We start from the raw sequence: 21443 nt of genomic DNA, 5'->3' as shown, positions 1-21443 counted from the left end.
TGAAATACTTATATTCACAGAAGTAAGTCAGCATTTATAGAAATCCTAAAGCTCAGGATTTTCTTCTTTTTACCTCCTGAAGGTTGTCGAGATTTACGAGGAGATCGGGGTTCTCTCCGGTAGGGATCATTAGAGCCATATAATTCAATAGTGCCCAGGTTGAGCAGCACTGCTTTCTGGAGGTAGTCAACCATAGCAATGCCATTGCAGTTGCCAAAAACCACCCTGCAAATAGGAAAATAACAAACATTTTAGCACAATCAAATAATTCCAAGAAAATGTACTACAGTCTACAAGGCTGAAGAAAGCAGCATGGTGGGTCCTTCAGAAATTCTTTGAAACAAAAGATAACTATAGGAACTGAAATATAGGTTACATGTGCCTTCTCATGGAACTGTTTAGATCTTCTGCAGACATTAATTATTTAATATCACTAAATCAATCAACTGTATTATTTATAAAAATATTTGGCATAGGAGTTGAAACTTGATCAGAGATAGAAATCTCTCACACCTCGCAATGCAACATCTATTTTTCTACCTTGGGGGCATTTTGAGCTCTTCACGGGTGGGAGACATTCCCTTGTACTAGGCAAGTAGGAGATTAGACATTAGGGTAAGTTTTGGTAATCATTCAAGTCAAGAATAAAAAGTAGAAAGTATACATCTTGGAGGCCTCCCTTTGGGGTGTTCTAAATATCTTCTCAATTATGAGTCAGGAACTATGAATAAAGGAAATTTATTCTTTTAAGATATTTTAAGCCAGGAATGGAAAACTGACATGTATAGAGGGCTATATAAGTAAGTAAAAGAGGACATGTAAGCACACGGTTACTTAAGAGTGTACAGCACATCTAATGAAAAGCTTCAACTCTGTTCCAGCTGAAGCTGCCATGCAGAAACATGGACACGGCCACATAATCAGATTTTTAAGTTGGAGCTCTAAGTATGGATTTATATAGTCTTGGTAACTAATTAAAATTCTAAAGATACACAGAAATTGCCAAACAAAATACAACTGTAAGCCTAGTGAGGCCTGTAATTCATTGATTTGCACCTTCCTTTGAAACTTCCTATTGGTTCTTTTTCTCATTTCCTATGTTTTTTAATGGTTGTGGACAATAAAATATTTAAAATAGGAAAGTTTGTGCTCTTACATTGTATGGCAGCAAATAAAATATATGAAAGAAGACTATCTCAGACTGTAGCCAGTGTTAGTTTGATGTATAGTTGTCCCTTGGTTTCTTCAGAAGCTTGGTTCCAGGACCCCCACAGATACTAAAATCTGCGGATGTTCAAGTCCTCAATACAAAATGGCAAAGAGTTTGCATGTAACTAACATACAGTCTCCTATATACTTTAAATCATCTTGAGATTATTTACATATACCTAATACAATGGAAATGCTATATAAATAATTTTTATACTGTATTTTAAAATTTATTTTTTTAATTGTTGTATTTTTTTGTTATATTTTCTGAATATTTTTCATCTGCAGTTGGTTGAATCCATGGAAGAAACAGGTGGATTCAGAGGGCTAACTGTACAGCTGCAAGAGACAGAGTAGGTGGTGGGAGCTACTGGCAAGAAAAAAAATGAATGAGTCCCTAGGGCTAGCATCAAGCAAGGAGATAATGAGCTACACATGATAAATAGCTCCGGGACTGAACAGTCAGGAAGCAGTTGCTTACACTGCAGTGTTGACTTCTGAAACAAGAAAATAACAAATGTTTTACAAGTCTATCATATTGTAATAAAAGTATGTATAACTAACACTATATGGCTGAAGGCATGAATTGATAAATAAAACAAGTATACTGTAGTATAGGTGAATATTAATTATCAGGCCTTTACAATTTACACAAGTTAATTGAAAGTAGAAAGAAAAATTACACAACTACAGTTCAACAGTTACAAAAATCAGTTTTATAACACAGTCTTCTGGGTTCATGTTGTTAGATTTCCATTACAGTAACTATTAATAAGAAAATTATTTCTGGGGGTATATCTAGGAGAGGATATACTGACTTTAAAACTTCATCACAAATAATTTATTGGTCCATGAGGCATTTAACTTTACATCAGGAAGTACTGCATGCATACCCGAAGTAAGTTATTCAGAATGAAATTATGTTCCAAATAAACAGTGAATTTGGTCTGAAATTAAAGTTACAGAATGCCATTTTAGGTGACGATATAACAAAGACCATCCTTTCTATTTTTAAAAACAAAATGATGTATGGAATACTATGAAGAGACTTAGAAAAAAAATAACTTATACTTACAGTCCATAGGAAGAGTTGACTGCCAGGCTGGTTATTTGTTGTGGTGGTTCTCCACCCACCCAAACCAACTGAATAACCAGTTCTGTCTGATAACCTGGAGACTGTTTCAGTGGTGAGTTTTTAACTCTAAAATAAAAGAAAACATGTTATCTTTCAACCCATTTTCAACTATTGTCCTATATAATTATAAACATCTTTTTATATGAAACGATACTAGATATTTAAATATACAAAAATCAGAATCCTGTTATCTAGAAGCATTTAATCTATGCTTGGAGGGACTAAGTATGTAATTAACAAAAATAATATGCAAACTCTGCATATAAAGTGGGGGAGGACAGTAGGGGTGAAGGAAAAGAAAAGAAGTGAGGAGGAAGAAGAGGGCTTGGAAAGAAGGCAGGAAGGGCTGGGGAGAAAGATGAAGAGAAGCGGCAGCCCAAGGATTAAGAAGAGAAAAAAAAATCAAGTTAGAAAAAATGTAAGTTAGAAAAGCAGTTTTGAAAACAGCTGGGCGCAGTGGCTCACACCTGTAATCCCAACACTTTGGGAAGCCTAGAAGGGCAGATCACCTGAGGTCAGGAGTTTAAGACCATCCTGGCCAACATGGTGAGACTCTGTCTCTACTAAAAATACAAAAATTAGCCTGGCGTGGTGGCGTGCGCCTGTAGTCCCAGCTACTCTGGAGGCTGAGGCAGGAGAATCACTTGAACCCAGGAGGCGGAAGTTGCAGTGAGCCGAGATCGTGCCATGGCACTCCAGCCTGAGCAACAAGAGCAAAACTCTTGTCTCAAAAAACAAAACAAAACAAAAACACAAAACTTAAAAACATGATGTAACAAAATGAAAATTGTCCAAAAACAAGTTAAAAAATGAGTTAAAACAAATATGAGCAATTTATCTGTGTGTGTGCCTACTTTCACCATAAATCTACCTTGACTTTGAGGTGACAGTATTTTTGATCACAGAGACTCTTTTTAAATAATTACTGAATAATACTACAAAAAATGCTCTTGCAGAATATTCGCAGACAGAAAACCCAAGTTCAAGGATTGGTAAGTGTTAAGTTTGGCTACAGTGGTAGGAGTGTGTAGTAAAAATGAGAAGATAGCAATACAGGCCAGGGCCAGACTTTAGAGGGTCTTCAAGTCCTGTCCACAAAGGTTTGATGTTGGTAGAAAGAACTCTCAGCAAGCTGGACTTTGAGTACTGATTCTGTTACTCACCAGCTGTCTTTTCACCTAGAAAGCGGGACTATTACTACCTAGTCACAATATGAGGAAACTCTGAACGCCTATGAAAAGTGCTTTGTAGATGGTCACATTAGACAAAGGTAATATATTTTCGTTATTAAAGAATTAAAAGACAGGCCAGGTGTAGTGAGTGGCTCACACCTATAATCAGAGCACTTTGGGAGGCTGAGGTGGGCGGATCACTTAAAGTCAAGAGTTTGAGACCAGCCTGGCCAACATGGCAAAACCCCATCTCTACTAAAAATACAAAAATTACCCAGGTGTGGTGGCGAGCGCCTGTAGTCCTAGCTACTCAGAAGGCTGAGGCAGAAGAATCGCCTGAACCTGGGAGGCGGAGGTTGCAGTGGGCTGAGATCGCACCACTGTACTCCAGCCTGGGCAACAGAGCGAGATCTCCGTCTCAAAAAAAAAAAAAAAAGAAAAAGAAAAAAAAAGAATTAAAAGCCAATGAAGGTTGATAAGAAATATTTGGGGAAGATTAATTTGGTGAATATAGGTAAGATGAAGTAGAATAGGGACACCAATTGGGAAGTTCCTGTGATACTGATGTGAAACAAGAAAAAGGCAGATTGAAACACATTAATGGAGTAAGAATAAACTAGGCTTTACATTTCAGGAAGGCAGAAACCTTGCAGCTATTAATACTTATAACACTGGCACAAAGGAGGTACTCAATATTTACTGAATGAATGAATGAGTTGGAGGTTGAGTAGAGGTAGGGTAGAGGAAGAAAAGAAGACACAGAGAATCTACAATCAGACAGAAGGGAGGGAGGGAGGAATAAAGAGGTAGTTTTAGAAGACTATGGGGTTAAGTTTGAGATGATGGTAGAGAACTACTAGTGAAACTAATCAGCAGGTAGTCAAATCTATTCCCAAACCTCATGAATAGTTAAGTCCATGCTGAACTACACTTGTCATTAGGATTTTAGAAATGAAGAGTTAAAGAGGGGCTTAAAAGAGTCTGAGAGCTTCTGAAACAATACCTGCTATACTTGTTCCAGAAAACTTCAACTGTACTTGAAAGACACATTTTTTAAAAACGTGAACAATTTTATTTTTGTGTGACTGCTTTTATTGTAAAAAAACTCTACTAGGACTTTAAGTTAAAAACATTTTTGATTGCACAAACTCTTTGCCTAGTAATTCCTACAGCAAAACACATGCAAAGCCTGGTTACTTCAGCAATTCTTAAGGCTTCTGCCTTGAAATGACAGTGTGTGAAAGCAGGAAGACTACTCAATGTTGAATTTCCTGCCACCAAACTCAGAGGTAAGAACCCTTCTGAATCATTCAGTTGGTATTTCTAATGAGGAAGACCATGGCACCTGATGTTTTGATGACATACATGCTAGGAAACAGCAAAAGTTGTTCAGACTTGAGGGTAAATGTGAATCACTCAGGGCACTGCTTACACGAATTGAGCTATAGTTCACTTCTGGCTGGTCAAGGTTTGCAAGGCAATGCATTCAGAACTGTAGACTGGCTGAGGCAAAATTTCTAAATTATTCTCAGGGAAATACCCACTAATCAGCTATAGCTCTCCATCTCAAGTGACAGAATAACAACTGAGGCATTTCATTTCTTCCCAGAGTCAGCCTTAACACAGGAGTAGACTGAAGGGTCTGAGTGGTCTATCTTCTCTTTCTATGAATTAGGTATAGAAGGTAAGGGTCAAGGAAGTGTCCTCCCTCCCTCTGGCATATTAAATGTGCATAACAAATTCTCAAGAGCAGAACCAGGCATCCCAGGGATAATTCTAGAAGTGCATATATGGGCACATTGAAGATTTAAGTGACTAGGACACACAGAACTCATAGAATTCTTACTTTAATTAGTATAAGGAAACAAAAAATGTTCTTAAGTAGAAATAAAAAGGCAGCCAAACATGATGCAAAATGGTAAAGGATGAAAAACCTAAGCCAAGAAATGAAAGCAGGTAAGTTACATTTTAAAAATATGAAATGGGAAGACGGTACTATGTTTTATTCTAAATGGTTATGTTATCATTTTAATGTTTTTAATATATTCAAGTTAATTTGTTTGCTTTTTAAGGAAAAAGTTTTATAAAAAGCTGCATATTTTGTACAAATGTATTTTAAATGTTAAAGTGATGGTAGAGGCTCACAGTTTCAAAATGATGGTTTGAGCAAGTATCTTGCAAAGGGACAATAAAAACGCTTCAAAAACATAAAATTTAATTGCTAAAAGAAACAAGTCAAACAGTTGCCTTTTCTTTTTTACCTTTCTTTTTTTTAAGAGGCAGAATCTCACTCTGTCACCCTGGCTTGAGTGCAGTGGCATGATCATAGCTCACTGTGGCCTTGAACTCCTGGGCTCAGGCAATCCTCCCACCTCAGCCTACAGGTGATGGCGCCATGATGGCTAATTTTTAAAAAACTTTGTTGTAGAGATAGTGTCTTACTATGTTATCCAGACTGGTCTTGAACTCCTGGTCTCAATGAATCCCCCTCCTTGGTCTTAAACAGCTGCTTTTAAAATGTTTCTTCAAATAAACCAATTTTGTACAAAGGCATTTTGTATAAAAAAAGCCTCAATATTAATTATATTTTAACATCAATTTTTGTTATACTTCTCACTTTAAGAAACTGGCCTTCAGGACCGTGGACTAAAACAATGTGAAATTAATACATACCCACATTTATTTGAAGACAATTAAAAGAAAAAAATGAGGTATAACTTGTTTGTGATTTTTAAAAAATCACTTATACAGATTTTAGACAAAAATGTCCAAAACTTGTACTTTGTATCTTTCACTACCTTATACAATATTCTACTAAAAGACTAATTTTCCCTCTCATGACTCTGTCTCCAAAAATTGGTCCTTTAGTAATGTAATACTAGAGAATTATTACTACCAATGAATTAATTTTAAGATAACGGCTGAAGAAAAGGAAATAGTTATCACACAATCCCTACGTTTACAATCTTCCCACGCGTTCCTGTTCTTGAGTTTTCTCTAAAATCCAGAAAAAGGATCAAAATAACCGTAACTGTATCAATAGAGCCATTATTTTATGATTTTTCTAGTATGATTTGTTTATATTTCTAATTTTAAAAATCAATATTTAAAATTTTAAGTAATGTTGTAATTTAAACGTATAACTTGATGTAACAATATATAACATTATCTATTAAAGTTAGTAATGATTTGTATTCGTGTGACCAGCAAAACCGCCCCCTACCGCCGCCAAAAACAAAAATCAGGCACATGTGCACACATGCACACACACACACACACATATACACACACACACTCAAATTATCAGGACTGCTTCTCCACATCTTGTGTATCTTCTTGAGTGTCAGCGGAACTCCTGGGCTTCTCTCTACCCTCTTTCTAACTGTATCCCAGGAATGGTAGAGTCCCTATGTAGCTGGTAAATATGGAAATAATTAATGAAGCCCTCTCATTTCCCCCTCAATCTGTGTTCATTTGGGAGCAAGTCTGCCCAGGGGGTGCATTTTCTTTTCTGCTCCTGCAAAAGCAGTGTTCTTAATACTGCCATGGCGGGGAGGATAAGGCTATCTTTGTATACAGGTCAGTCGGTACCAGGAAAACTACCTGGCTCTTGTGCTAGTTGGCATCTTTTACCTTTATCAATAATTAAGGTGATATTTTTAGTCACCATCTGAAATTATTTTATTTCTTAATGTGTTAAGAATACAGATGGGGGCCAGACACAGTGGCTAACATCTATAATCCCAGCACTTTGGGAGGCCGAGGCAGGCAGATTACCTCCAAGGCTGAGGCAGGCAGATTACACTTTGGGAGGCCAAGGCAGGCAGCCTGGGTAACATGCTGAAACCCCATCTCTACAAAAAAAACACAAACTTAGTTGGGCATGGTGGTGTGTGCTTGTAGTCCCAGCTACATGGGAGGCTGAGTTGGGAGGACCGATTGAGCCCAGGAGGTCGTGGCTGAAGTGAGCTGTGATCACACTACTGTACTCCAGCGTGGGCAACAGAGTGACACCCTGTCTCTTAAAAAAAAAAAAAAAAAAAAAGATGAATCCAGATAGGTAAAGAGAAGTATAATTACTGAGCTCCTTCGTAGACTCTAATAAGCAATTACAGGTGACAGGACTCTGGCTGAATCTCCTATGTGTGTCTTTAAAGTCTGAACTGCTTCAAAGTTCCATCCATTTCACAAAACATACTGACAGGGCAGTTTACCTCTATCTGATAACAAATGCTACTTCCAAAAAGAACTGTCCCTTAAAACATTAACAGTCTCAAGATAAAATGAATTTATAAAGTTTTATTATACATGAGGTTAGTTGTTATAAAGTTTTATTTGTGCACAAAAAACCAAAATAGAAGAAAAATTATTAAAGTAACTCAAAACAATGTAATTGCCTTTTACATCACTTGTCATATGCTCAAAGGTCTAAAGGCAGCTGTCATGTTATATTTTACTATTCATCTAGTGTTTTAATATTAGCGGTAATTTCAATACTGCAATTTTGGACTTACTTTTGTTAACAGATAAATAATATTAAATGGAATAATTCCAGGCTAATCAAATTATAGGAGAAGAGTGATTTGGGTAAGAGATTTAAAGTTGTTTATTTACATTATATAGTAATGTAAAAACTCAATGAAAAATAAAAGAGTTTTAATGACTGTTTTTAAAAAACAATCCCCCACCCCCCCGCTTTTTTTTAGCTCTCGTCACTGGGTGGTCTACTGTAACAATACAGTGCTTATTAAAAATAATGTTACAAACATTTCTAAAGATCACATTTTGGTCTGTTATCCTGTGAGGGCAAGAAGTATTTAAAGCAAGTCTAGAACATCTTGACAGAAATTAAGGATGGTCACAAAAGTTCTGAGGTGGTGTTAAGAAGACACAAACACCAACAAAGAAGCTCCCTCTAGAAAACTGTGAAAAAATTGTGTTAAGTTGATAAAATTCAGTAAGTTAAAACAAATTGCCTATAAAAAATACCTAGAGTTCCACAATAATATTCAAAAGGAAAAAAAAAATCATCAAATCACAGTCATTAGTTATTTTAGGATTCAGAACAAACTGTTAAGATGTTATTGTGGTATATCCTAGGATTGGCAAAGTGTATCCATACACAAAAGATAACACTTAATGCCAACAACAGAAAGGACTCTCCTCACATAAATCATTAATGGATTAGCTAATGAGCCTCTCTGGCTGCTGGGACTAACCATCAGCTTAAAACGAATTCCTATATGAAGTGATATTCTATTAAATAATTACAAAAGATTAATAGTGTGCCATGACATTCCAGCACAAGTATGAAAAGTCCTCCCAAACAAGAAAGATGGCCATAGCATAATCTCAGGTCCATGAACAATAAAGAAAACTCATAATTGCAGAACTAAGTCACTATTACCTTTAAAATGGATTTGGGTACTACTGAACTCTGCATTTTGGTTTGCTGGTTTTCACAGTTGCTGCTGGTTGCTGCCTTAACTATTATCCTTGCTCCTTCAGACAGTAAAAAAACTAGAAAAAAGGCCTTTCTAAGAACAGAGGACAAAGACTTGACTCGCCTATTATGCCTGCCTTTAACTTTAACCTAGAAAGCCAAGGTAAGAGGTCTTGTCACTCTGGTCCAAACAGTACTGCTTCTCCTGTCAGTAGTACTTCCTCTGACCTATCTTGTCATGAGAAAGCAGTGCATTGATGGTGTTTTTTCTTCAGGTAGGAAAAGAATTTAATGTTTTATAGTGCTGGATCTCTGGCCACAAGCCTAAGAACACTTGCAGGCCTAAGAAATTATGAAGTACAAATTAAATAAATTATTCGAATTCTGTTGAAGATAACGTATATTTAGATGTAATTGTTATTTTGTTAAAATGTCACTTCAGTAGTTGAAAACACTGCTTCAGAAGTATAGAAATGTTGCAAAAAAATGCCCCAAAGACAAATTGTACTATGTATGTTATAAAAATTAAATTTAACAAAGGGCTTGGAAAAAAACATTAAAATCAGAAACAAGGGCATTAACGGAACATTTACAATTTTAAGTGTAAAGTAGTACTGAAGAAGTAATAGAGGGGAAAAGTGTAGAATTCTGTATTCTCAAGTCTCATTCTAGTTAAACATGTGCTAGAACTACAGTTATAAGTGTGTATATTTTAGTACATGTATGAGACAGAGAGGGAGGAGAGAAAGAAAAAGTTGATACCTTTCTGAGAAATCTAGCTGCTTAACCTCAATGGGTATATACTGTTTGGATCAGAGGTTCTTATCCTTGGCACTACTGATGTTTGGAGCTGGGTAATTCTTTGTTGTGTGCACTGCCTTGTCCATTGTAGAACATCATCCCTCACCTCTACCCACTAAATGTCAATAGCATCTCCCTTCCTCCTGTTGTGTCTACTAAAAATGTCTCCAAATGTCCCCTAGGGAGCAAAATCATACACAAATGAGAGCCACTGGCTTAGAATACATAACCTTAAATTTTCGTAAACATATAAATAATTTTCTAAAAATCTGTAGTTTTAAAATGACTGCAATATAAGAAAATCTATCCATTTTATCTTTGGTGTGAGTGCATTATTCATTACACAGACATTCTTCCCAGCAATTATTCAACTATCCACCAGTAGAAGAGACTCAAGTAGATTAAAGTAAAACAGTGCAAAGCCTGGTCCTTTGAATAAATGCAAATTATTTCTCTTACTTACCACCCTCTCTACCTTGAACCTAGTACACTCTGGCTTTTGTCCTCCACCAATCTACTGAATCTCTCTGAGTGCTACCTGAACCACCTTTCTGTCATTATCCTAATTGAATTCTTCGTAAATACACTATTAATCACATAGTCTTCGTGTAAGTTTTCAATGATTTTAATTCCTTACTCATTGTTTTATTTCTCTGCCTATATCATTTAAACATTTTAACCACTCAGTAACAAAAATTGGACAGAAAAAATAAAACTTTATCCAATTTATCCCTGTATAAAGTAAGATGTATTTAAATTTAGGATGCAATAATAAAAGGTTTTAAAAAAGATACAGTGGTGCTAGTGAAGATTCAGAAAAAGGTAAGACAATGATTAGAAAACAACTGAGTCTTTAAAGACTTAAAAAAACAATTTTCAGTCATAGAAAGCAGTCAGAACATAAATCCAAGCTACATATAAATCAAGACTAAAAACACTGATGGGTTTAGAAGACTGAGTGATAAATAGAAGTTAGATCCTTGCTGCTTTACGAGACTGTTTGGAGATTAAACGTTAATAATTTAAGGATGCAATCATATTCCTCTTGATGTCATAGAAAAATGAGTTGGACTAACCATAGCAAAACACAGGAAGAACTATTCTTATGCCATTTTGCTCCATCAAAAGAAAATGTTACCATAGCTCTACTAATGCTTACAATTTATATAAATTAAAAGATAATATCCAAAACTCCTCTGTAGTTTTTAATAACTCACTTTAAACAAGGTACATTATCACGAAGCCCATCAGATGAACTGCTACTGGTAGACGGATGAGATTGAGGAGGAATGGGCTGAGGGTTGGACCCTCCCACGGGTGTTGGCAAAGGTGGGGGCTGCTCACCCTCTGGAGTTTCCACATCATTTATCTCATACAATAATCGAACTTCGAGCATCTGTTGTAAAAGTAAGGTAGTTTACTTACTCCTAATAATTATTGCTCTTTTATTACAATTTATATGCACACACATAAACTTCAGTGGCAAGAAGATTTTTAAAGGCAAAAATTTAGCAAGATTTCAAAAAGTAAGGATTTAGCAAGAAAGAAAATGTTCTTGACTCGGAGTACACACACAAACGTGCATTATGATTTTAGAATTTATGGTACTTGTGTTAATATCAAATTAGAGTATACTCATATTCGTATTAGCTTTCCTTAAAGGAAACATACACTATACCTAAGGATTTAAATAATCAGTGAAAATATATGCAATAATGCTATTTTTTACAAAAGAGAGATAATAATGTAAATACTAAGGTGTTTTCAAAAGTTCTGTACAAAACTGACTGCAAAAAGTCTTCCAAATCGGCCGGGCGCGGTGGCTCAAGCCTGTAATCCCAGCACTTTGGGAGGCCGAGACGGGCGGATCACGAGGTCAGGAGATCCAGACCATCCTGGCTAACAGGGTGAAACCCTGTCTCTACTAAAAATACAAAAAAACTAGCCGGGTGAGGTGGTGGGCGCCTGTAGTCCCAGCTACTCGGGAGGCTGAGGCAGGAGAATGGCATGAACCCGGGAGGCGGAGGTTGCAGTGAGCTGAGATCGCGCCACTGCACTCCAGTCTGGGCGACAGAGCGAGACTCTGTCTCAAAAAAAAAAAAAAAAAAAAAAAAGTCTTCCAAATCATCTACAAACTAAAAAATGTCAGACACTTGACCATGAAAATAACAAAGACATTATTACCGGAATGACTTCTGTGATTACTTCCTGCTTGCTGAATCTATAAATAATGACATGAGCTGAAACTCCAGCTATGCACAGCATTCTACTTTCTGGACACCAGGAGATGATCTGAATGGCATATGGATCTTCATCTACAATGTCTGTGTTTGGCCTGTCATCTTTATTTCTTGACTTTTCAAATACTTTAGATGTCTTTAGTTTATATAATACTTGTAGGGTTACTGGAAAAAAGATAATATATGTTAAACATTTTAACACAAAAAGATCAAACATAAGGTAACATTTAATCACTCATACTATGTATGGAAAATGGTCTATATTTATCTACACCATATTTTCATTTCCCAATCTACGTTAGTCTATTTTACATTTAGATAATATATTCTTTGTACTCATTGACCAAACAAGGGTATGCTCATTGTATTCATGAAGAAAAATCTATTATCACAATGGATTTTAGGTAACCTTAAAAAAATGAGTAATAAAAACATTTTGGAAAAACAGTGTGTAAATACTTGAAAATAATAAACAATATGGTTTGCTTCCTAAAATGATTTTCTATATATATTCTCTAAAAAAGATACAGTACCAATATAATTAAACATTCTTACATGAGGAAACACAACACATCCTGAGTTAACTGGATTCCACCTGAAGGCTTGCCATGTGTGTTTTGCAAACATTAATCATTAAAGGCATTATTTCCTTTTTTGCTACTATGTAACCACCAGATTTATTTCACAAACACAACATGAACCCTGGTGATACAAGTATAGAGTCAGGCATTAAAAGTGTTCCAGAAATTTCTGTTGATTTGGAACACATTCCCACTTCCCCTAACTCTGACTTAGGAAGAGAGTTTGAAGAAATTTTGAAAAAAGAAAAAAAAAATTGAATACTTGTGTTGCACATTATTCTTGATTTACTAAGACTATCTTTATTAAAAATTTTAAACTCATGTATTTAATAAATCAAGCATTAAATTTATAACCTCTAAATTTCAAATTATTGGTTATGCAATTATTATAAAACAGGATGTATAAAAGCAGTGATTGTGTAACATGTAACAAATAATGAATATTAAAAATACTTACTTGCAGAAGCATCCCAGAATTTAACTGAACCATCAGCATGCCTAAGAAAAGCAATGTTAAGAATGTGATGAATAAAATTAGTTTTTCCTTCTTTAAATGGATACTGCTATTAAAAAGTCACCAAAATGAGTAAAAGGTAAAAAAAAAAAAAAAAAAAAAAATCAGGGTAAACTGGCAGGTTCTTAAGAATAACTTATTTCTTACTATATTACAACATAAAGGAAAACTCTACCTGCCCAATAAGTTAAATTTCATGCAGTCTTAATTATATTTAGCTATTAAAGATTTACTTGGTGAAGACAGACTTTTACTTACCCTGTAATAATTATTTCTGGGTAACTTTGAGCACCCAAGCCCCAATTACCTCCATTGATGGGCCATTCCTATAAAAAAAGATCACTGTATAAAGCAACTTGCAAGCATACTATATACCTTCATACGTGTGTGTGTGTGTGTGCAGGTGTGTATAAATAATCCAGTGAAAAACATATTTTGCTCACAAAAATAATTTTTAATATATTTTTTATAGAAAAGGTATCAATGTTATCAAATACTACAAGGTGATAAATATAGAATAAATATGAAATATAACACTACATACTGAAGCTCATGTTCAATACCTTTTTGCTGTAACCTTGACGTTTCTGTCTAGCTCCAACAGAATAAAGTGCAGGAATAAGGTCCACAGGACAATCAGCAAAATATTCGCAACATGTAACAGGGGACTCATGTATACTCAAAGGGTAGGGATTTTCAAATATAGGATATCTTTAACAACAGGAAAAAGAAAAGTATTTATTAATTTAATGAATTATACCATACGATTAATACAACAATAAAAACTTTTAAAAATGTACATACTATCAGAGATTAAATTGATTTAATTTTTGTAAATATATTTAAAAATGGAAGTCTTTTATAATGAAAGTTGCTCAATTAGAATAGTAAACAAAGAGTCTAGTTGCAACTACATACCATATGCCATACACTACACTAAGTGCTTTAAATATCTACATCTCATTTACTTCTCGCAACAGACTTATGATGTAGGCATTTTACTGAAGAACAAAGGCTTACAGAGAATAATGTGTCAAAGGCATGCCTGCTAGCAAATGGTGGAATAACACATACCTCATCCTTATGTCAGCAGAGCTAACAAATTTTCAATTATTTTTCTCTCCATAAATATGATACCTAGTCCAATATTTAATTCAGAATATTTTGTTTTGTTAATAATCTATATTAAAATTCTACCTTAAATGTTTTCTAGAGATGAAGTTTTTTTATTAAATGAAGCAAAATATGCTTTTGAAAATCATGAAGGTAAAGTAGAATCCTATCTAAATATAAAATGATGTTTCTTTTCTCATTTAAAGTCCTTAGAATGAGAATAGTCTGGAAAACCAGCAACTGGCTAAAAAATTTAAAAAGGGCAAAGTGGTTAATTTGCAGAAATCAGATCAGTCTACTACTGACAATTTTTTAAAACAGAAGAGAGAAATTTCCAAAAAGTCTTTTATAGACTGCAAAATGAACCCAACTATCACCACTCCCACCTCCAGGACCAAACACAAACAACATGCATTCATAAAAGGACAAAATGGCAAGCAACTTTCTTCTCTTTATAACACAGATTATTTCCTTAGCTCAGTGATTCCATTATTACCACACATTTAACCGATACTTTTGCTAAATAAAATGCCTAGTCACAGGTTACTTGCATAGTATTTTCTTTGACTTAAATGTATCTCAGTACAGACCACATGTGAAAAGTCTCAATTATTTGAAAAACTTGCCTAAGGGAAAAAAATAAAAGAAAATCATATTAAGAATAAGTTATTCTAGGACTATTATATAGAAATAATATTTTCAAATTATCTTGTTATTTTGAAAAGACCCCTCACAATTGATTAGTACAAGTAGCAGGTACAAAACTAAAGTAAATTTAGAACTGCCTAAACATCAGGTAAATGATACTGTTCACCTACTTCAGGGTCGTCCAACCTCAGTACTATTCACATTTTGGACCAGATAATGTTTTACTGTGGGGAACTGTCCTTTGCACTGTGGATATTTTGCAGTATCTCTGTCTTCTACCCACTAGATGCCAGTAGCAACACCCTCGAACACACTGAAAAGGTTTCCACAGACATCACCATGTATTCTCTGAGCGGGAGGAGGGCAGGGCCGGGGGCGGGGGATGCAAATATCACCCATGATTGAGAAACACTGAAATACTGAATGGGTAAACTCAATTAAAACCATACTTAATGATTATTTCTCCACAGATAAAAAAATATATATAATGTGTTTCCATTCAAATAATTTGTAAGTAAACATTATCATCTACGATCTAAAAAGCAGAATATGGCAAATACCATGAAAAGTTACAAAGAACCTATGGTGGGAAGTTACGGACCAGATATAATACATCTGGTAAACAGAGCATAGGAAAAGGCTGATAAGAAGGTTGACTCTGAAAGTTATGTAGATTTTTAATGGCAGTGAAACAACTAGAGGGTTTCAGGTATTGGGAATTACACAGAAGACATGGAAATGTGATGTCTGTTGAACACATAGTTCTGTCTTCGTAAGGAATAAGACACTTGTGAGAAGACAGTGGGAGATCAGGTTGGAAAGAAACCCTGAATTCATAACGTTTGCAGTAGCAAGGTGTTTTTAAATCAAAAAACAATACTGAACCATGGTTTAAAGAGGACACTACAAGATTGGAGCTGTGTGTAAAATCAATCTGGCAAAAGCATGCAAAAACATTGCAATTGAGAGTGAGTAGAGTGAGAGAGGTAGAAAGACTAAAATAGCTTATTTTGGAGGTAAATAGCGATGGGATTAATTTTCACAGGCTGATTTTGTGTGGCCCTAGGATATCTTAAGTGTCAGGATGAATCACATGAAATTTCAGAAATACAACAAATTTTTACCTAAAAATGAAAATTTTATGAGATTCAACAAAATAGAGAAATTTGAGTAAGTACACATATGAGTTTGGAGCTCTCAAGAGGTCAAGGTTATGGATATAAATGTAGAGTTTTCAAAGAAATGAAATAGCTAATGCTATGATAAAAAGCGTCTTTTTTCAACCACATACTGATAGAATCGCTCACCAAATTTTATTTCTTACCCATTTTGTGCAAGGTCTATAAGTACTAAATCCTTTTCTAGAAGAACAACCACAGCATATGGTTCTTGAAAATCTGGAATTGGACAACAATGCATGAATTATAGTTTTAAAAATGCCAGTGGACAGCAAATTAGATAAATATTTCTTGCTTGATTTTATTTAGTTTCATTCTCTTGAGTATTTAACATTCTGATCCTATGATACTTCATGTATGTTATTTAAGACTAGTAAGTTTTATGAGATAATCTATTTAATGACCCTTTCAAAATTATTTTACTTTTGTAAAAATGAGTAAGAAAGAAATTTCTATGGCATTGCAAATTTCAAAGCTGGACATGGACAACAAAACTAAAATGTAAATCTGAATACACATAAGAACAAATATCATTATTTAATCTCATAGGAACCCAAAAGAGTTCTACTATAATGCTATAATATCTTTCTTAGACGTTTCATATGTGCCTGTGAACTGTAAAATACATTACATCTTTACACCTCAATGACTTTCAACTGAAGTAAAAAAAAAGGTCCAGATTTAAATTCTTCTTGAATTATATGCGCTAGCTGTGATGGTTAATTTTATGTGTCAACTTGTCTATAATATGGTGCCCCCAGCTGTTTAGTCAAATACCAGTCTAGATATTGCTGTGAAAAAAAAAATATATATATATTTATATATTTAGCTGTGATTAGCATTTAAATCAGTAGATTCTGAGTCAAGCAAATTATCCTCTGAACGAACAGGCCTCATCCAGTCAGATTAAGGTCTTAAAAGCACAAATTGAGGTTTCCTGAAAAAAAGGCAGTTGTGCCTCAAGATTGCAACATAGAAACCATGTCTCAAATTTCAATCTATAGATTTCAGACTCAAGACTGCAACATGAAAACTTTCCTGAATTTCCAGCCTGCTAGCCTGCTCTACAGGTTTCAGACTAGCCAGTCCCCACAATAGTGTGAGCCAATTTCTTAAAATCAATCAATCAATCAATCAATCAATCAATCAATCAATCAGTCTCTCGCCTATTAGTGTCTGCTTCTATGGAGAATCCTTACTAATGCATTACTATCTTAACAGAATTTTAAAATGTTTTTTTAATATGAATAGCGTTTTTTTATTCTCCAAAACAGATTAAGTTTATTAAACAAACTTCTGAAATAAAATTTGTACATTATGAATGCAGTAGCTCTTCTCCAGAAGAATTAGCACAATAGGATGAGTAGTTTTATCTAAACAACATAGGTTTTTTTTTTTTTTTTTAAAATATCAGCTCTCTATAGAGAATGAGCTCTAAAGTTGCAAAGCTTACCATTTGGGTATGGTGTTTCACATAACGTTAGAAAATCCACAATTGAATAGTCCATTTCTAGCACAGCAGTGCTTTTCCCATGCATCACTGTTAAGCAAGGTCTTCTTCCTACAGTATCATATGACAAACCTCCTGATAAAATAATAAAAGGCTCCCTGGAAATAAAATACATATTAAGATTATTAATGGCATAGTAAAGGTAATTTTCTTGCTACATCGTAATTTTTCAATTTAGTGAAATAAGAAAATCTTAAATTCTAACATTTTTACACATCCTATAATTGAATTATCTCGTGGAATTTTTAATGGGATTAGGTAAGACTCAAGTGAATTACTAAAAATTAACCTACAATAAAAATAAACATTGACTACATTTAACTTTTATACCTCCCTAAAACTTTGTTTTATCTCCTAAGTAAAATTTTCATAAAATTCTCTCTGGGTTTCTGCTGATTAAAGTCTCTTAAATGTACTGCTTTGACTTCCAATCCTAACCAGGCCTTCTCAATAGAAGTTCCAACAGAGAATCTTAATACCTTGAGGCATCCATTGTATGTAATAGATTAAATTCTCAAGAACGCATCAAGAATTGTACTCAATACAAATCACTTTTGAGAGAACTGTGAAGTCACTCAAATCATTTCCTGTATGCCTTAATTTCTTCCAGAACCTTGGCTGATGCATTCTCAAACCATAGCTCCCATACACACATTCATCAGTTGCCAGCCTGATAACTGTAATTAGCCCAATAACTGTTATAACTAATTTTCCCATTCTCCTTATTAGTCATTATTAAACCTAAATTATTTCTCTAGACTCATTTTTAAAAACTATTAATATATGCTTTTTTTTCATATATTATGGTCTGAGTGTATTTCCACGCATTTGACTTGTCTTTCCATTTATTGGTGAAGTTATTTATGGTACATTATACAGATGAATTAAATTTTCTGTATATTATTTTCTTACGTATCTCCATTTATGATTTCTTAGTTTTTAAATGCTTAATCTAAGGCCAGTGTATCTATCTTCCTCCTCACCCATTATTCATTATGTTACTTCCTTCTTTTCCATCTATAGAATTTTTAGTCTTCACATCTTCTATAAGCCGTATGTAGTGCTAGTTCTGGAACTAAATCACCTGCATTTAAATCTTAGCTCTGGCTCAATTTCTGTATGATCTTAGGCACGTTGCTCACGCTATCTGTTCCTAGCTTCTACATGTATAAAATGGATATGTAGTGATAAGTATCTAATCTCAGATAATTCTTAAATTGGGCAGTGCCTGGCTCAGCACATCCTTAGTTTATATCATCAAATTGTCACTATCATCCATTGTGAAAATTTCCCTTCATGGTGTGTGGGAAAAACACCCATTAAAACCACTAAATTATATTCATTTTTATCTAAAACAAGAGTAAATCAGCTTCACTAAAATTTAATTAGACTGGTAATCATATGGGTATGTAAATTATAAGTAAATATAAATATCAATGCAATATATGTGCTTGTGTACATAATACTTTTATAAAACTACACTCTTATATATCCTTCCTTGCTTTATTTTTTCCATAGCAATTATCACTACACAAATTTATTTATTTTGCTGTTTTTCTCATTAAAACGTATGCTTCACGAGGGCAGTGGTTTTGTGTGTTTTGTTCATTGCTGTATCCACAACACTGCCTGGAACAGTACCTGCCATATAGTGGGTAGTAATTAAATATTGTTTCAAAGGAATGAATGAGTAGAAATGTGTGTTGCACCACTCATTTGCTACCTTACTATCGTTTATTTTTTAGCACTAATTGATTTGGGTAATGTTTCTCTAGCTAAATTGCAGTTAGGGAGCTTAAAATGCTATCCTAAATACAACCATATTCATACATTCAGTGTTTCAACCTCTCAGCATACTGTGATTATTATGACCACGCTCAGGAAAGTATATTTAATTTTCTTTCACTTTTTATCACATGTAACAAATAAACAGAATACATCTCCTCTCTTGTACACTTGAGATGCAACATACAACTGAATTAAAATAATCCAAGGACAGGGATGAAGGGATCGATGGGGAACTTATACGCGTTAAATTTTTAGAGTGCAAGACTTGAGCCAGGTATTCTAAATGTAATATTTCAAGAATGGCTGGTATGTGTACTTTCAAATATAACCTATTTTTTAAACTGTGTTATTAATGTCAGAACAATGAAGAGAGATTATAGCGTACATTACATAATAAAATGTCCACAAAGCACCCAGGGAGATCAACCTGGGTAGGTGACCAGTTTATACAATCTTCACACTATGGTAGCTAGGTAGATTTATCCTCAGAAGGCAAGTAAGTCTTTCTTCCGTGGCTTTGTAAGCTGCCTGTACTTATTTTCTAAACTTATATTTACAAAAAGAGAAACAGTGTGAAAGAAACGCCAAGTGACCTGTCACCAAGGTAATTTTCTTTTTCATAATAATAAACATTTGCCAAATCTATTTTACTTGTGCTATTTTATGTGCTGTCTCTTTAAAATTGTCTGATTGCCAGGCAAGAACCATCCAAACCGTGAACCTTCATAGGTTATATGTTTTTTCATGGTAATGCCTCACACTTGAAGAGTAAATATTAATAACCATCTTAAAAAAATTAGTCATAAATACAGTGATAAAATAAAGTTCAATATTTTAGCACTACATAGCAAAAGTTATGAAAATTCAAAGTTTTTGTAAGCATTTGGAATTTTATTAAAAGTTCTAGGGATTTAACTATTTCTAGGTAACATGAATTACAAAGGTGAAGAATATTTTATTTTCTTTTAAAATAAAAAGGTAAGCCTTATGATAAGAAGGTCTAGAGATAATAGTTTTTATTCTATTACTTTAGGTAGAATTTGGTAGAATCCCTTCTAATGATATTGGGTGTTAACCAAGACTCTTCTCACTTTGGAAGACAGCCAGGTTAGAAAGACATCAGTTTGGAAGCCTAACAGTTTGATTAGATTTTTTAAGAACCTAGACACTTGATGGAGTATACATGCTTTCTGCCAATGATTATCTTCCCAGGCCTGCCTTAACAATAGGTTCTGCTGAAGCTATGTTTCCATATGACGCCTTCTTCACTTAAAAGTGCCACTTCTATCCAAAAAGCCATTTGTATAACTAACTTGTTAAACTCAGTTCCATAATACTACATATTCATTCACTGAAGTATTTTTGAGCACCTGTGTTCCAGGGAATAAAGCAGTGCTCCTACGTCTAGTCTAGGCAGACAACACACTGTGATAGGTATTATAATACTATGAAGACCAACACAAGGCTCAGTGGTGGGCTGACTGTGAGGGCAGGGCCACAGGAGTGACAGTGAGATAGCACGATGAGGACAGACCCCAGAAGGGATGGCAACTGGGCCGGGACCTACATCAAAAAGAGCCAGCCATTCAAAGAACTGAGTTTGTGGAAGAAGGAGGTCCACTCTAGTCAGCAGGAATTGCCACCGCAAAGACCAGAGGTCAGAAACGAGCTGGGTGTACCTGAGGAACTAACAGGCCAGTGAGGCTGCAGGACAGTGAGCAAGCCAGGACATGATAATGGGTGAAAGGACTCCAAATCATGCAGACACATCCTGTTTACTCCATCAGGATCTCTAGAATCTGTCTCCTCCTTTTCATCTCCACAATTACTTTTGTGTGATAGCATTCAGTTGAGTTGTTCATTGACAGATGTACTTTCCCTCATTTTCTGTTTAGTCAGTTCCTGTTCCTCCTTCAAAACTCATTCCAATCATCATCTCCTCACAGAAACTTTTCCCAGCCCACTCACCCTGACAGAGTTGGGGGCCCCCTCCATGTTCCTAGCTACCTTCTGCATACCTCTACTCAGCATTACCACACTTCACCGTCACTGTTTATCTGCTTTCCCTCTGCATGTTTTAGCTCTACATCCCCAAAACTGCAGCTAGGTTC

General features: G+C 34.8%; 1 protein-coding gene across 3 annotated transcripts in view; it reads right to left on the bottom strand.

The window, feature by feature from the left end:
- LOC105488989 (syntaxin binding protein 5) overlaps nt 1–21443 on the bottom strand; it is a 196167-nt gene that overhangs the window by 66412 nt on the left and 108312 nt on the right. For all 3 annotated transcript variants that reach the window (XR_011623431.1, XM_011753536.3, XM_011753538.3), the window contains exons 10-18: nt 17488–17642; nt 16181–16253; nt 13659–13806; nt 13354–13421; nt 13039–13079; nt 11945–12165; nt 10978–11156; nt 2285–2410; nt 74–225 (exon numbers count right to left, since the gene is read on the bottom strand). Coding sequence is in view for 2 of the 3 variants with exons in the window: in XM_011753536.3 (XP_011751838.1) it covers nt 74–225; nt 2285–2410; nt 10978–11156; nt 11945–12165; nt 13039–13079; nt 13354–13421; nt 13659–13806; nt 16181–16253; nt 17488–17642 (1163 nt within the window). In the remaining variant the exon portion in view is untranslated. The remainder of the gene's footprint in view (nt 1–73; nt 226–2284; nt 2411–10977; nt 11157–11944; nt 12166–13038; nt 13080–13353; nt 13422–13658; nt 13807–16180; nt 16254–17487; nt 17643–21443) is intronic.

This window comes from Macaca nemestrina, chromosome 5 (genome assembly GCF_043159975.1).
Source record: "Macaca nemestrina isolate mMacNem1 chromosome 5, mMacNem.hap1, whole genome shotgun sequence".
Lineage (NCBI taxonomy): Eukaryota > Metazoa > Chordata > Mammalia > Primates > Cercopithecidae > Macaca > Macaca nemestrina.
The sequence above is the reverse complement of the archived record's forward strand: the minus strand, read 5'-3'. Positions and strand labels throughout refer to the sequence as shown.